We start from the raw sequence: 18,146 nt of genomic DNA on the forward strand, positions 1-18,146 counted from the left end.
TTATTTCCCTGATAGATCTTAATATGATGAAAAGTAAGAGTTGCAGCTGTTTAATTTGGACTTAACTAAAACTTTAGTTTGACTGTGTCCAAAATTAATTGAATCTTGTGGTTGCATATTTTACTTTGTAAGAGTAATGCAGACCATTTTGGGGGGCAATAGTGTACTTCAGAGTGAAAATAATATGAAATAAATGTTTGATTTTGCCTAAAACCATAGTTAAGTTATAAAAGGCCATACAGTTTGGAAATAGCACCTTTGGCTTGTGTGGTTTTTATAATTGTTCCCTGGATAACCTATTGACATAATCATGGAGACTCAAGCTAATACCTACTTTGGAAAACAAGATAGCCATAGTTGGCTTTTAAAGTAGTTTAAGTAAAAAAAAAAAAAAAAAAAAAAAGTGAAACTGGTGACCATCATACCTACTCTTGGAACTAGGGTTTTTTTCATCTTGCTTAGGTGCAACTTTCTTGGTGCACTAAACTGATGTAATAAGATTCCCAGTGTTTTGGCTGCTAGCTGTTTATTAATAAACTGTTGATAATATATTACATTGGGGGGGTATTGGAAATTACCAACTTGTAATAATATATATATTTATATAGTAAATTAGAGCACTGGCCCTAGAGTGCTGTTCTTAATTCTGTCTGCAGTGATTTGGATAATTGTTTTGTTTTCATGTTTTTCCACAGTGTGGCAAATACCTCTACCTTTTTTTTTTTTTTTTTTTTTTAAGCTGCTCATTTTATTCTTTTTGTTTAAAGAATGAGAGGCTGTGCTGTAGAATGCACTTTGCTTCAGAGAAGTAAGACTTTACTGCTGTGCTTAAAACCTAAATTAGACTAGCTGGCATCTGGATTTTCTTGAAAATGCTTCTGATAGCAATATAACTGTAAAATAATTATTTTTTAATAATTATTAAATATGTAATGATTTTTACATGTATATATGACAAACAGCAAACCCATTCACTGAAGTGAAAGCAGTTTAACCTGCGAGTTGAGTTTTTGTTCTGTCTTGATACGTAAGCTGCAGACATGGGACTTCCCTGTGCTAGAAGTCTTACCATCAGTCTGCACTGATAGCAAAATTGAGCCCATACTAAGGTAAAAACAGAATAGCTCCAAATAAACCTTTGGCAACTGGTAGCTAAAAGGATGTAACCTGAGTTAAGGAGTAAGCATCAAAATCTGTGTTAAAGGCTCTCTTGACAACCAAGCGTGATTTGAGGCTGGCGCTCTGGGACTGCTTGCTATTTTTATGTTGTGGCTATCTTCCACCATACGGGTATGTGCCGAGGCCCTGTAAGCCTCATGATTATTTATTGCTGTTTTTCCTAGGGAAGGATTTGTGCAGGTGCGGGCAGCACGTGTGGGTACATTCGTCAGACTGAGGACAAAAATCAAAGGGCAGTTCAGAGGAAGTTCAGAAAGTGGTAGGAGAGGCTCTGCTAATCTCCCTTTCTGGGAGAAGGACTGGGATAGGCTAAGGGAAAGGTGCTTCCTGTAAAGAGGAGACTGCTTTCACTGCTTTCCTCTGTTCGTCACTCCCTTGTAAATGTGTTCTTTATTTTTACGGATTCGCAGAGCTCCATCTGAAGTTCATAACACAAGTCACATACCTTCTAGTCTCAGTGTGCTTTATTAGCTGCACCTTGCACTAGGTGTTGCTGAGAAGACAGAGCACATTTGGTTTATGCTTACGTTTTGCCTGGCTCGGGAATGCAGGTTAGTAGAGAATGACTAGTGCTACAAGGTCTTGTACTCCATAAAATGGTACAAGTCTACAGCAGTGTGTAATGTGAACCAGACTCGTGATCAAGCACGAAGCGTTTTTCATGTAGAAGTAATTTAGTAACCTGTTACTGAAAAAGTGGGCATATTATTGCAGGTTATTCCCTGAAGACAGAGCAGGCGTAACTTTTGAGTTTTATTTTTACTTGAAATCCCTTGAGAATTTAATACTTTGTGTCCAAAATAAAATTAGGTTATCTCCACTGACAGGACAACTGCCTTGAGATTAAGCAGCTGTTCTAAAAGCAGGTAAAGAAATGGGCAAATTTCTCCATAGTATGAGTATTTGGATGACCTCATTTTTCATCTAAGTGTTTGAGAAGTGATGGAAAATAAGCACTCCTTTTGAGGCCACACTTTTGAAGTTGGGTCAAGAGTTTGTGTTTACTGTAGTTCATAAAAGTTTTTGAGGACCCTTGAGATATGGTATACTTGTGTGGTGCTTTACATTGCCCCTCTCAAGGGCCTGTTTTAAGGGGTTCGTCTCTCAGATTCTCCTGATCCAGGAAAATTAGACGTTGATCACCGTTTTGCTGAAGTACGTGATACTTCAGTTGAGTGCCACACTACTGCCATAAAATGGGACTGTGCTACAGGATCATGCCCAAGCATAGCTGTGAAATCTGCCTTTTCTCCCTCTGATTTAGAAGGTTATCAGCTTCATGTACGTCATTTTAAATCCATTTTTGGGTGGTAGTTTTTGCCTTAGGGACATGGCTGGGGTTTTCTGTGACAGAATTGTTAACCATGCTTGAATTTTCCATGCCGTGTGATTGAGAGAGCTTGTGCTGTATGAGCTCAGTTGTCTGTGCCTGCCATTCATCAGTGTTACGGATTGCAAAAGCTGCCACTTCAATGCTGCTCTTTTGGTACCCGGTCTTATCTGTGCAAATGTTGTGGTGGAGTTGTGGAAACAAGGTCTTCGAGGTCTCATGGGGTCTTGCAGCAGCCAGAACGCGCAGAAAGCAGGAAAGGGAAGAAAGGTGATTATTAGAGCATGCGGGCGAGATGTGGATGTGAGAAATATAAGGGTGCTCTGGTGCCAAAAAACTGAGTTGCAGTACTGACTGCTTATCGCTTCAAAGCACAGTCCAAGCATTTAATCCTCATAGCTTCTCGGTGAGGTAGGTAAGTCAAGCTGGAAGGATGCGAGATTTCACATAACTGATGTTTTAGAGCTATGTAAGCAAGATTATTCTTTTTAAAGGATATTAAACATAAAAGAATGTTATATGCAGTAGAAACTGTACTTGTAAAAAAAAAAAGGAAATAGATTTAATATGTTTTGGGAAGTGTTTAAAACTGTGTATATCTAAAGTATTGTGTAACACTGCGAACTACTGCAATAACATAAAGCAGTGTAAGTGTGTCTAGTACTTTGCATAGGTTTTGTAGCATAGTTTTATTTACCGTTGCATTTTACTTTCCTTTTTTTCCAGTAATTTATTAGGTTGCTAATTCTAGTTTTTAAGCTTTCCTATTCTTTTTTTTTTTTTTTTCTCCTTTCAGTCTTTTTCTTCCAATCCTATATTCTCCGTATTGCAAAGAAAATCCTCAAATAAAAATACAAATGAGCACAGGAAAATAATGGAGTTGTGTCCAACATGAAAGTAGTTTTATTTCAAGCTTTTCAGACAGCTCTTTATAACAAAATGGAAATACTCTTTGAGAAAGTGGAGCAGTGGTGCAGCTTTTCAAGATCTCTAGTGATTTTGTTGATTTTTATCTTTTAATGCTGTTCAATGCTTCATCAGGACACCGTGTTTTTGTCCTTGGCTTTCAGTCTGCTTTTCCCTACTAATGGCTGTGTAATGACTTTGGGCTGGGAGATTTTTGTAGGAAAAGCCATATTGGAAAAGATTGGTCTTGCATTTAGTTTTGAACATCATGGACACCAAGTACTTTTATATTTCCATTTTAACAATTGACTTTGTTTTATATATGTCTAAGAGAATATGGGGTTTAATTAGTGCTATGATCAATGGAAATTTTTTTCTTTTTTTTTTTCCTGTTCTAAGTGGTCGAGAAAACCTTAGCTTTTTAAAAATGTGTGCCCATATTGTACTTTATGCTGTAGTTTCCTAGTTAGTAGCCATAACTTTCCCTGTGACGTTCTTCTGTCATAGTGTTTAGCAGAGAATGGAGACATTTTAATCTTCAGTTCAGGATTCAGATTTCCAACAAAAGAATGAACTCAAAAGTGGTCTCTCTCCCTCTCTCCACATGAATAGAAGCATTCAAGGAATAAGCAGAATCAATGACACCAATGAAAGGAACAGTGAATTCTTCATTGACATACTGAACTATTTAAAGTTATTTCATCAGGTTTGCATTTAGGAATGAATGGCTTTTTTTATTTCCTAAGAAAGAGTATTGACTACAACAGTGAATAATGCACTCAATTACAGTTGTTACTATAAATGCTGAAATGAGATATTACTGTAGGCTTGACAAATATGGCATGTAGCAAAATGAGAAGGTTTGTGGTGTGGCTTATGACCAGTGAATAGCAAAAAGTTTTCAAAGCTCTGCTGTATTCATTGAACTACATTTAATTCTGATAGTTCTCTTACTAAATCATTAACTTTTTTGAAGGCAAGAAGTAATTCGCTGGCTAGAAGCACAGTAGAACTTGATGTGAATATATTGGAGGATATCCTAAAGCAGGCTCCCGGGAGATGGCCCAGTAAAATGTTTTCTTGTACATATTTGGGGGCATTCCAGTTGTTTGATTTAGATTCAGCCAAAAGACAAGTGTGTGCTGTATTTCATAAACTCTTGGCTTTGCATCAGAATCTGTTGTAATTTTCTCATGGTAGTGTATATTATTGCACTCCCAGTGGAAGGTTAGGCAGCCTCATTTACAAATAATGCAATAATGCTAATCATATTGCTAAGTAAAGTTGGCAATTACTTGATATTTATAAATCTGTTAATATTCAGACCTTCTAGATAGAACAGCACATCTGAATAAGTAAACACTTCGCTAGCAAAATTAGTTGTAACATGTTGTAATGGAAACTGAGAAAACGTCACTAATTGTTCATTTCTCTTACAACTTCTATTGTGCTTTACCAACCTCTGATGATCTTTGGCTGTTCTGAAGTACATAGGAAGAATAATTACCCCTAGCTTTGGAAAAAACACTGTATAGTTCTCAAATTTTACAGTAAAAGTTTTAAGTGTAGTGAGATTCCTGTTAGCTTACAAAAACAGTGGTATATGGCTAAAGGATGGCTCATAGCATGTGGGTGTGGTGGTTTTTTTCCTGTGAATTTCATAGATTTATAGTATTCAATGCTTTCTTGCTGATATTTTTCATGTAGGAACACTGATTTTAGTTTTCCTAGTGCTAAGTAAATTTTAGTACAGTTTAAAAGTGGTATTTATTTGAAGATTTTGAAGTATCTCTTGAAAAATACCAATTAGCAACTGTCATTTATTGCAGGTGCTACAAAATATATTAGAAACAGAAAATGAATATGCTAAGGAGCTACAAACAATGCTTTCAAACTACCTGCGACCATTACAAGCCAGTGAAAAGTATGTGAGTTTGTTGTTGGGTGTGGGGGGGTGTTTTTGTTTTGTTTGTTGTTTTTTTTAAATCAAGCTTGAGATCTCTCGTGTATTGGGAATGGTTTACATGGTCAAAATTTCAATGTCAGTATGCATTTTCTTGTGTGGACTGTGAGATTCTTGAGGCAGGGCTTGCTTTTATTCAGTTTGCTTGCTGACTAAAACAGCTGGTCCTTGATCTAACAACCAGTAAACATTTTCTTTTAAGGCTGTAGGTTTTATTAAAGCACAATTAGTCAATAACTGCAAACGTAAACACCCTTTATTTACTTTGGCTCCAGGTTAAACTCGGCAAATACTTCATACTTAATGGGAAACCTGGAAGAAATAAGTTCTTTCCAGCAAATGCTTGTACAGTCTTTAGAAGAATGCACCAAGTAAGTACTATGCATACTAGATACTGTAAAATTCTAACAAGCAAATATTTTTTATTATTTTACTTGTGTGTATTGTTTGACATTTTTGTTCCTCTCACTTTAAGCATAGTTGCTACAGCAGTACAGTAATGTTTGGATAATGCATTGATTGCTTGTGCAGATAGATATTGGCCCTAGGAGGCAATTGCAGAGGTAGGAATTTTGATGTAGTTTGAAAACAATTTATGAATTTCCATGATGCACTTGCATACCAGTGGGGAAGTGGTAGAGGAAGTGGTGTTTTTTGTTTTGGAGGCATTAATTTTAAGTCTTTTCTTAAAGTAAGAGAAATAATGAAGGGAGCTTACATTGTGATGGAACAGTGGAGGGGGGGGGTAAGTGACTTGGGTGAAGGACACTGTATGAGAATGCTTGTGCTTAGTATTCTTCTGTCCTGAACAATGGTGGTCATCAAAATGTGCTGGGAGAGGCATGCAGGGCAGGCAGAAGGAACAATCTGAATTTAAAAAAATAGCCTTAATGCCTGTATTGTACCACATAGGAAGCATAAAGCCCAGAAAGAAGGGGATGAAGGCACCTGTGTTCCTTCCATAGGTTAGGCTGAAGTGGTAGCTGGATATTTTTCAGCTTGTACCTTAGCACTTGGGGGTGTAAGGAAGAAGGTGACCATATCACGTTTAAATTGTCCTAACAGTTTTCTAGTGTTGAAACTCCACTGAAAGCATAGTTCCTGTTCGTAACCTCAGTTGTGCCCTCTTCCTTGTCTGTGTTCTGGTTTTGTCTGACCACTTGCTAATCCAAATTTGCTTGTTTTCTGCCAAGTTAGTAATTTGAATTGGTACTGAGGGCTTAGGCAAGTTTCAGTCTGCTGGGAGTACTTGGCTGTGAGAAGGAATGAATGTCTTGGGTGGAGGAGAAAATACCTCTTTTGGCAGCAGTGATCTTTAGATCAGCTCAGTGTGTTGTGTTTTGACCTCTCCCTCCTCTCTTCCTCTGAGCTGCTGCACGTGAAGAGGAAGCTTTGTCATGACAAAGTATAAGCTGCATCTCCACTAGGCAGTAACATACGTCTGGGTCTGTTGCTGACTTTGGATCCCACGTCTTCCTACCACCTGGCTTCTCTCCCTCTCTTCTGCCTCTAGATGACTTAGGGGAGAATGGAAAGGAGGATGGTGTAGTTCAGGTGACTATTCAGCAGTCGAATGGAAACGTTCTTGAAGTGGCTTTTCTTCCACGCTGTGTTTGAGAGGAAGGATATTCTTTCTGGCAAGTTAGACTTGATTAGTTAAGTGTCTAAATCCCTGAGAATGACCCTTTGTCCCCATACTTCAATGTTTTCTTTCTTTTCTTGTCACTGTGCTTTGTTGTCTCATTCTTTTGTTATCATGATTTTGTTTCTGTGAATCAGAAGTTAGGGAAATGAAGTACCTGGCATGAACAGGCTGTCATCTTTTAAAACTTTTGATTAAGGTGGTCTTAAAAACAAGAGTGGAAGAGCATATGTCTTTAAACAAATATTAATGCAAGCTTTGTTTTGACTTGGTGTGTGGGTTAATGTGATATCATAATGTAGCTTCAAGCTCAGAAAGCTTATTTAGAACTCCTTCCTTGATTTAAACTCTATTAGAGCACCTTCTCACAATGTCCTTTATTTCTTCTTTCTGCTAAATGAAACGTTGCTGCATAATAAATTATGAACATAATGGATGCTAGTAGGTGGGCAGAGGAAGCGATGCCCCAGGGTTACTGAAGGGTTACTGCAAATGTTTTGTGTTACTTTCATTTCATAAATATGGTGGTGATGCCAAGTTGTATTTTCAGTTTAATTTTCATCATAACATATTGACTTGAGTGTCCAGCTTCCTCCTGTTTTGAATCTAATCCATCATAATTCCCATCCTGTAGAAGAATGCTTGCCCTGCTGCCTTGCTTTTTGTCATTTTGCCATGTTTTTTTGGCTGGTGAACCTGTTCTGTAAACTCAGAGTAGCTCCCGGGCTGAAAATAGATTTATCGTTTTATTTTATTTTTGGCAGAGAGCTTATAGTTCCATCATTCAGGCACTTCATATTGCAGCATCCGGTGTGGTGTTTTTTCTAACTTGACATGTCAGAATGACCAAATGCCGATGTCCTGCCAGTTGTAGTGCTGCCAGCCTACCTTGCTTGACAAATTCCTGTTCTTGGGCATGAGAGTTGACTGTTTTTTGAATTCCACACCCCTCTTGAGTCATTTTGTCGTCTGAGTTTTCTCTTAACAAATCCTGGCATGTACTTCAGTGACAGAAACTTTCTGCTGCTTTTCTTCTTGCCTGTACCACTTTGGCTTGTTTAATTGTCATGTTGTTAAACGTTGGATGCTGTTTTTTTCAGAACACATAATGCTGTAGTGGGTGCTTCGTGTGTGTCGGGGGAAGTAGTTGTTTGGATGTGGTTTGGTTTCAGTTGTGTGCCACCGTCCCACCCTGCCCCCAGCCTTGAAGCTCTTCTGGTGCATTGCTAAAGGCTTGTCCTTGTCGAACTTGTCCAGGTTGGCCTCTCTTGCAGTATCACTGGGCTGCTCCTGTGGGCTGCTCCATCTGTCACAGGCCTGGGAACACTGCTTGTCTGCCTTGCCTGGATGCTGGGCTCCATCGGACAGATTCGTTCGGGGTTACTTCTACCTTCGTGACTTCTCTTCTTCATTTACCAAACTAAAGTGGCATATGAAACGAGTCTAACTAGCACCGAGTGAGAATCTTCTGGCTGATCTGCTTCAAAAGTGCTTTTTTTTGACCGATAGCTTCAAGTGCACGTTGTTTTGCTGCCAGAGCCTTCAGTTGCAAAAGGGCAGATTTCTGACAGTAAAACAGAGCAAGAGCACTGCGTGCTCCCGTCCCTTGAAGACCCGAAGTAGTCCAGTGCTCTAGGTCTCTTTCCAGATCTGTGTGTGATCCAGTGCCAAAGATCAGTTCTGCAGTGGTTCACACAGCAGAGGGGTCTCTGAACGAACGAAGTCAGTGTCCGTCAGGTGATCTCTGGGCTGATCTAAATGATCTCTAAATCAGGTATTGCTCTTTGGGTATTTTTGTAGCAGGAGATTGAACAGATGTCTCCTGCTCCATAAAAAAAAAATGTCTTCCATTCACCTGGGAATAGAAGCTGTCAGTCTATGGCTATACTTCTCAGTATGGGGAGTGGGGACACGACACACAGGCTGGCTGGTGACACCAGCCTGCATGGACTGCTTAGGTATAATCCCCTCTGTAGCAAGTTGAAGGCACTGGATGTCTTTTAGCTAGTATCACTGACTTACCTCCCTGCCCTGTAACAGCCATAGCTGGGTTTTGTCTTCTCTTTCCCTCATGTCCCTGCTCTTGCAGTCACAGTAACTGTGATGTTTTTCTTTATCTTGTTCTGTGTTTGGAGTGCAAGCAGATACTTCATGTTCTGGGATGATCCTGGAATGGAATGGGAATTTTTAAAAAAAAAAAAAAAAAAAAAAAAAAAAAAGGCAGGAGGGAGGCCAGGGTGTGAAAGGGAGAGCGCTTAAATGTAATCCAAAACTAGAGTGTTTCAGATTTGGTTTTGGAGTGTAGATATAAATTGAGTCTGTTAAAGGTTTATCCCAGTATTGTCCCTTGCTTTTGGTTATTGTGAGTATCAACAGAAATAAGGCTATCAACGTTAAGTTAATTTGAATACAGTGTCTTCAGGTTGCCTGAAACAAACATGCATATTAACAGATGTCTGAGAGGTAAGGCAAATAGACAAATAGTGAAAAGTGTGGTTGGGAAGGAAGCATTGAAAATCACTGATGGATTGTGAATAAGTTGAATAGTGTCTCCATTTTTGCAAACAGTAGCTCAGAAAGTTGCAAAGCGTCCCCCTTATTTCAGTAACCTTCTTAACTGTGAAGCCTCGGGAGATAACATCTAATCTTGTGTTTCTTCACAAGCTGCATTCCTTGGAGTCATTAATCACAATTATCCCTTAATTTTTGCAGACCTTCACTTGCACTGCTATCAGCTTTTTGTCTGCTATCAGCTTTTAAGTTCGACATTCTCTGTACTAACCTCCTGCAAACATAGCAAACTTATCATTGATGCTCCAGTTCCTTCAGGAGGCCTGCGAGAGGGGCAGGAAATTCTGCTGTTTATCTTTCTGTGGGAGGAGAGGGGGAAGAGCAGAAAATGCCACCCAGATAATTGAAAGTTTCCAGTTTGTAGCAGGTTCTGCAGGTGTGTGTCCCTATATACAGGGACATAGATTGCTGCATGACACTCTTATGGTAACCACACAGTTCAGTGAAATTTGGGGACATCTGATCTTTTCTTTACAAAAAGAAAACATACAGTGCTGATTACATTTTGTTACCTACTTTTCTTTTAAAATTGCCTCTGTTAGTCTGTGTTTAAATTTGTCTGAATTCATCACAGTTTCCACAACCTTTCCCAGAAGGTTGTAATATCCTCTGACACCAAAACTAAGGCAGATTTCTTCTGACAGGCAGGACATAATTAGATATTCTGTAATGTCACTCTTTCTCTGTTGGCTGCCAGTCTAGCTTTAGTCCAGTTCTGATTGCTGGTTTTGATCAGAATCTTAAAGTAAGCACGATTGAGCAACAAGGTATTTTCTTCGTTTCTTTTCTCAAATTATCATGCAGCGGGAACCTGTTTTGAGTCTGGAGAAACAGTACGGATAGCTGTTGGATGCAACTCCAACAAGCAGATAATCTGTTAGGTAGTTTAGATGTAGTCGTATGATGATGCCTTTAGCATGTGTGCAGCAGCAAAGGCTTTGTTATGGTTCTCTTAATTCTGTAAACAAAATTAAAACGTATCTTTGGCCTTTTTATAACTGAAGTTATTAACATTTATATATATGTAAAAATAGTTATATGTGATTCCTTTTTAATTAAAGTACCAAATATGAGAATATTGGGATGACAACTTAAGAATAAATTGTAAAATAACTATGCTCTTTATTGAACACATTAATTACAAAAAGGTTTATATGATGTGGTGATAGGTGTTAAATTGTTGGTTTTTTCAGCAGTTAAAGGAGATACAGATAACTTACTAATGGTTCCTCTAAAAATAGTAGAACACTTGCAACTAATGCGTGGATTAGAAAAGTCACAGGGGGATGAGTTGCCACCCCCTCATAAAATCTGTTAATTATCCTAATTCAACAAAGAATGTGCAGTATAAAGTTGCAATGCATGTGCAATATGTAAAAGAGAATAACGTCAGTCTTTCATTCTGCTAAAAGGACAGCAGACTGAGAAGACACAGATGTCTGCTTGGTGCGAGCAGCCGTAATTCACTTCCCCGCCCGGCACTACAGTATGAAAAGGGAATTTAACCATTTTCAGCAACTGTTTCTTGGGGCCTCTTACTATTTAATCCCGAGTTATATGCCTTGAGTATGTCTTCAGAGTTTGAGACTTTTGCTGCATCTATGACTCGAAGAATGTATTATTAGCTCGTGCTTAGATGTATTAAAGGGAGCCAGCTGCCGAGCAGGAAATGCTGTTTGGAAGGCTCCAAGAATAGCATTCCCTCGGTATGCTGGGGAATGCCCCTGGTTTTCCCCTGAATACCTGCAAAAGCAGCCACTCTATTGATTTCAGAACTTAAACTTTTCTTGAAAGAGAAATAAAGATGCAGGCAATAAAATAATAAAAAATAAAATAAAGGCCCTAGCCTTTAATGTAAGGAGTGCTGATAATGTGTTCAGAGTGTATCTGGCATGATGTGCCAGCTGGGGGTTCAGCTGTCATTTTCCAGGTGTTTATAGTGAAAGCTGCTTTCAAATAAGGAAGTGTGTTTCCCTGCCTCGTGTTTTGATCACCTGTACAGTCAATTTTGACTTCATACTGGGTAGGTCTTCCCACACCATACAGAGGGACTGAACAGCTTAGTAGTAGACAGACTTATTGTTCTGAAATTTGGGGGAATATTTCTTGGGGTCATCTTGGGATGAACTTTGAGTTTTAACTATTATGAACAAACCCAAGGAATGGGAGAAGAGGACTGTGTTTGAGCAGGATGGGAACATCCCCTGCTTGGAGGAGTGGCTGTCCTGGAAGGCTGAACAGTTCTTCTCTTTACTGGACTTCACTGGAGCATCTCTTACTTTTTCAGAGGGAATATGCTAAATATTGATGTTTATAGAGACTTTATGCAGATGTTCAGGACAATTACAGAAAATCTTGACTTTAAAAAAAAAAATTATTTTTAAATAAAACCAATATTCTTCCAGAGAGAATTGTTGGAACTAATTTTAGCATGAAACCCTTTGACTGTGCTTAATGGTATGTCTGTTGAGTACTTACTGAGGACTCATCTAGCTCTAGAGCAGTGTGGAATACTAGTTTTAAGAGTACTTAAATGGGTGATAACAGTAGCAACAAAATCCACTGTTTGTTTCATCTTGCAAACAGGCTGAAGCAAAGACTTGGTGTATTTATATCAGGAGATGCAATCTTTATGCAAGGAGAGGAAACATATGGAGAAATTAAACATTTCATCTCCTTGCACATGTTGTACAATGGGTTTAGGCAAGGTATCAGGGACAAGCTTGTAGTCTAGGACTGATGGAAACTTAGTGTCCCATCTTCTGGTTGACTTCAGTGTGGGTTATACAGCTGGCTATTGGCCATAAACCCTACTGCTGAAGAGGCTTAGTCCTTCAAGTGGGAGTTGCTCTGTAGTAAATAATAGGGTTTCATCCCTTCTGACACCCTTACGATATTGTTCACTTGTTTGTCCAATTTATTCTTTCTCACGTAAGAAGTAATCTAGCATGGATATTTTTGAGTGGTTCTGAGAATGGTGATATGGTAACAGTAAGTAAGCATGACTGGTTAGAGTATATGCTTCTTCCCATCAGTTTGTGTTTAACTTGAAAATTATTTTAGATTTTTAAAAAGTATGTAAGTGTGCATCTGAAGTATGCAGCTTAAGGAGATACTAAGAATAAGACTGGAAGAGTTGCATTTTTCTTTTTCTTTTTTTCCCCCTGCTTATACAGATGCAAAATCAGAAGTCAGACTTTTACTTTCTGCTGATCCTACCAGTTCTACGCTGGTGCCACCCAGCCAGTTTCAGATATTTATACTCCAGTTATTTTCTTACTGCAATTCGAGATGACAGTTTCTGCTAAAAACTTCTGAAAAATACACTATGTATATTCATATTATCTTTTTTCATATCCTGTCGTCCCTTATTTATGTGGATAAATATGTTTTTATTCCTCTGACAAATCTGATCAAAACTGATTAGGTTCACCAAGACTGTGTGAAAGTAAGCTTTCTTCTAAATACTGTTCCTCTTTGCTGACTCATCTTTTTTGCCAAAGTCACTGAGGCTGCTGTTATTTAAGCACCATTTTATGCTAGACAAAATAAGCTGTTCTGAACAGAATTGTGAAATTTTCCTTCACTGCTTGGCAGATGTGGTACATTTGAGCATGAAAGATGAAGGAAGTATGAGTTACAGAAAGTATTTCTGTACTGATGGTGGTAAAGCAGCACTCTTGCCCTGGTTACAAACCAACATAAAAGTGCTTTATGGTCCTTAAAAAGCAAGATGAGTGACAATTGTGTAAAAACAGCGTCTTACTGCACTGTAACTGGCTTCTATTTGTGCTATCAGAGCTTAATACAGTACTTAGGTCTTTTAATGAATATTTTAAGCCTATCATCTCTGCTGGTGTAGGCTAGAGGGAAAGAATCCTGCTGCTACTCCATCCATTTTTTTGTCTAAGTGCTGAAATACTGCTTTTAAGATTTGCATGGCATATATAAGTGGATAGTAAACTGTTCTAACAGATAGGTATATCTTGACTGAAAAATCAAACTCCTAAAGAAGGTGCTAATTACCACTAATGCTTGAAAAAATTTTGCTGAATGACCATCTTACAGGTATGTAGCATATTCTGCCTGTACTGTAGTGGCATAATCAGGCCTGACAGTTACAGGGTTGAAGCTGTGAAGAAGGAAGAGAAGGGTGTTGGTTGCTGGTCAGTGACCATAGAAATTGATCTGTTGATTTTGTTAAAAAAAAAAAACAAACAAAAGAACACCCCCCCCCCCCCCCCAAACAACAAAACAAAAACAAACAAAAACAACCCCCAGTATACACTGCTTTTCCAGGCTTTAATTTTTTTCTGTGTCTGGCTGGTATTACAGTAATTTCATCTTTATTACTCTCTTTTTAGGTTGCCTGAAGCTCAGCAGAGGGTTGGAGGATGTTTTCTAAATCTGATGCCACAAATGAAAAGCTTATACCTTGCATACTGTGCCAACCATCCATCAGCAGTAAATGTTCTCACAGAACACAGGTATGTTTGCTTTGGGTCTTTTAAGCCTGATACAAAAAAAGTGCATAAAATATACTTGTGTTGTAAAGCTGTGATGTCTCTTTTGACACACATTTGGTATGGTAGAGCTTGTTTAAGGAAAAATAAAACTAGTATATTTTTTTAAAATAAGACCAAAAAACCTCACAACGCAAAGCTGTTCCATGTCATTAGGACCAGCTTGTCGTTTTAGCCAGTGTCTTATCAAGTATTTGAGAGAATCTTCTCATTTAAAGAATGCATGCTGGACTCTGAATATGTAAACCAAACTGTACTGATTGTCATCTTTTATTTAAAAATGTCGAGATCAAAACAAGTTTGTGAAATTATGGCATAATTGACATGATTACCAATAGGCTTTTTAGACAGTTGGCAAATTGTAACTTAGCCCTGTAAAAGCCTATATGTTTGTATATACTTAACTTTATAATGGTATATCCTTAGTTTTACTTTTGAGTAATATGAAAGGAGTGTGAAAGTTGAGAAAGTTTAGGAAATTAGTATTTCCTGGGTGTAGAAGTAGGATGCTGAGTTAACATGATGTTGCTCAGCTTTGGGACAGACCTTGAATTTGCATAGAAGATGCCCTGTATCACCTTGAGGGAAGAGTGTTGAGGCCAGAATTTGCTAAAAGAAGTCTGCTTTCACAAACTTTGCTATGTATTCCTCTCATGAGCATGTGCTGAAGCAGCTGTTACTTTGGGGCTATTTATGTTTGCTTGTGGTGCAGGACAGAACTATGATCTTCTCTTGAAGGTTAGACATAGGACAAATTCTAGCAGGATATCTGTTCTTTTTGCTTCACCACCACCACCCCCCCCCCCCCCCCCCCCCTTTTTTTTTTGTCTTCTTGTGATGGACCAAAGTAAAGTTATTTTGAATGTTCTTAACGTTTCCTAAACAAAGAGGAGAATAATTGATTGTTTACTATAATGTTAGCTTCTTCCAAGAACTCACATTTTGTTTTAACAGCAACACTATGTGGCATATTTGTGAGCTTTACTTATAATATTATAAATAAAAAAACCTTGTAGCTACCAAATACTATGAACTATCGCTTATGTTAGTAAGACATGTAACTATGTTCCAACCCTAGTTTGAAAAATCAAGCTGTAAATTCTCATTGCAACATAGGCAGAAATAAGGTAGTTTTTTGTCAGAAGCAATGGCAAATTAAAATTCAGCTAGACGAAATATGTTTAAAACCCCCTGATGAAGCCCCTTAGTGTTTGTTTTCTTTCAAGTGGCCTACTTCTAGTACCACTTTCTGTAAATGGTAAATACTCTTAGGCTTAGATTTTTTGTTTGCTTGTGCCTTTATGCTCTTTCCATACAGAGATCTGGGATTTAATCTATAGATAGAGGATGGCAAGCGATAGCAAAGTGATCATCTACATTTCTTAAGGTTTGGAGACATTTATAAAGGATTATCCTAACTTTCAGAACTCTTGGAAAACACAGGGAATAGCCATGTCTGAGAAACAGTGATAGAAATGTGAGGGAGGAAAGCTGTTCTGCAAATGGAGAAAAGCAGCATTTCTTCTCCTCTGTGTTGCTTTGCACATCGGTTGTCTTAGAAAAATTCAGCTTATGGTCTGTAAAGTGGGCTTGATCTCAAGTCCTGGTGGAGTCAGTGTAGGAGTCATAAAGTAGTTAAGTAAGTTGGATGTGGAGCAGGTTCAAAGCAATTGTATTGTTTGTATGAGATAGCTCAAGGGGAGAGACGTTGTGATAAACAGCTTTCTGTTTAATGCTATTGTGTTGCCAGGCATGAGTCAACAGAAGTGAATCCTGGTTTTTTTTAAATTACCCCTATTTTATTATTCTAAGCCCATCATTTTTGTGGAACATTGCTGTAGGTAGTAAGTGGCTTGACTAAAAATTCTGCTTGAGATGGCTGCCATGAAGAAATCAGAAGGTGCTTTAAGCAGGTCTGAACCTTTTCCTCTCAGAACGCTGGGAAGCTTTTAATTACATTGTTTTAAAAGTAGAGGAAGAGAGAGGAATAACAAACTGACTGAAGGCATGAGGAAAAGGAAAATACTCAGAACTATCTGCTTGTCTATTTAGCTGAGATGTTTTTAGTGTGTAAAAGCATCCCTCATAAACCTTAATGTAAAAATTACTGCGAGGTTTGTGGATAGTCATCGTTGTAATAATAATGAAACTACTACACTGCGGTTAACACTAGATCATATTGAACTGGAGTTTTTCAGAGATGTCAAAAGCCAAGGTTTAAGACTTCTAAAAAATAGTGATGATTTTGTTGGCTGGTTTTGTAGTATAGTTTTACCAGAGGGTCCAAAAGCATTATATGTGTTTTAATACCAGCAAAAATATGGCAGAGAAATGGATGTTTGCTGAATTCTTGGATTTGAGTATCATGTTTGTAACAGCTGTGCTATTCAGTAGCGTTTTAGAGAGAGGAAAAAGTAACAGTCCGGAGCGGTTTGATTTGGAACACAAATTCTTACTGTCTACAGTAGATTATTTCTTGCCATGAACTCTGTGCACTTTGTAAACTGAACATATATGCATTAACTGTGCTTCTGAAAGCTTTTCTACAAAAAAACACAGCAGATAACTTGAAGTCAGATTCTTATATCGCAAAACTAGTATTTTCTACAGTTTATTAAGTTCACTTGCTTTTTGGTGGGAATCATACCAACAACAAAGAAACAAAAAATCTCCTAGATAATTGTTCTAGGTGAAACTTCAGAAACTTTACCTCTCTTTTTGGTTTTTATTCGATAAAATATACTAGTTTTATTATTGTATTTTTACTGTCACTGACTAAAACCAACTTACAGGAAATTGGCTATCATTTTGAAGCATTAACTATGGTTTCTATAACCAGTTGGATCACTGTAACATCAAAATTGTAAGCAGTCATCTGCTTTGATGGAATATTGCACATGAGGTTTTTATATGTAATTTTCTGAGGTGTCAAGCATGCTCTTTGAGGAGTGTTGTAATATCTATTAAAATGCCATTGACACCTGGTAAAGACTGTGTGTGTATGCATATGTGTATATATAAAACCTGATGGCATTAACTTAGAATTGTTTTGGACTTCTAGTCAAAAGCTTCTTTTTTTGAATAGCATTTTCATGAAGTCGATTCTAAATAGCAGTACTTAGGATGGGGCTGGAGATTTAAAAGCGGCATTCAGTTGGAATGTGACTGGGTTTTTTTCTTTTTTTTCTTTTTTTAAATGCCATTCAGTATGAATGCCAGCCTGTGTTTCCTCTTTCTTTTCCTTGCCATTTGCTTCTCGATCATATGTAGCAGCAACATGGGGTCTTTTATTCAATTGGTACAAATAAGGGGGGGTGTGCATATATATGTTCATATATGTCTGTGTTTATATAAACACACAGTTGGAGGTGAAGGGAGTAAATTATATTACTTAATGAATAAGAGATTTTTTCATGTTCAAATCTTCAAAGTTGCAAACATCATTCATTTCCTTAAGTTAATAGTTAGTAGTCAAACTACTGAAATTAGTATCGTTAGAGACCTGAGTGTATGTGAATACGAAGAAATGGGAAAAAAACCTAATACAGCCCATAACAGGAGTTCGGGTTCCAGAGCTGCATGTTTCTGAGGATGTATTTGTCTCTGATAATCATGACAACAACAACAAAAATCTTACTATTAAGTTTGGGAACAGATTCTCTTCTTGGTTCCAGATGTGACACTGTAAGTTTTATCTAGGTGTTAGAGTTGGTACTCAACATAATTTCTCCAATTTTATACAGTCCTGAAATTTGGTAGGTACTTTCTGTCTCAGGAATTGTTTCAGAACTGTTAAATTTTTTTTTTCCAGAATTACAATTATTTCTGTTTAATGAATCAAGAATTTTGAAGAATTAAGTCATTTTTCCTTAGGTTTGTCATCGTGTCTTGTAATTGTGTCTTAAGCCACTGGCTAAAGCCGAAGAGGTGGAGTTTGCTGGGTACAGTTGGGTGATGGCTCTGGCAGAACTCAGTGTTTTGCATGTTTCCACCACTGCCTCTTACCTTGTTCCCCTTGTTCCCCTTGTTCCC

General features: G+C 37.9%; 1 protein-coding gene across 9 annotated transcripts in view; it reads left to right on the forward strand.

The window, feature by feature from the left end:
• Positions 1-18,146, forward strand: part of ARHGEF7 (Rho guanine nucleotide exchange factor 7) — a 127,788-nt gene that overhangs the window by 68,660 nt on the left and 40,982 nt on the right. For 8 of the 9 annotated variants that reach the window (XM_029998757.2, XM_029998759.2, XM_029998758.2 and 5 more), the window contains 3 exons: positions 5,245-5,339; positions 5,654-5,749; positions 13,956-14,078. In XM_029998757.2, the coding sequence (XP_029854617.1) occupies positions 5,245-5,339; positions 5,654-5,749; positions 13,956-14,078 (314 nt within the window). Of the gene's footprint in view, positions 1-2,713; positions 2,780-5,244; positions 5,340-5,653; positions 5,750-13,955; positions 14,079-18,146 lie in introns of those variants that run through there. The other variant, XM_041119470.1, reaches the window with a different exon arrangement.

Source organism: Aquila chrysaetos, chromosome 23 (assembly GCF_900496995.4).
Source record: "Aquila chrysaetos chrysaetos chromosome 23, bAquChr1.4, whole genome shotgun sequence".
In the NCBI taxonomy this organism is placed as follows: Eukaryota; Metazoa; Chordata; class Aves; order Accipitriformes; family Accipitridae; genus Aquila; species Aquila chrysaetos.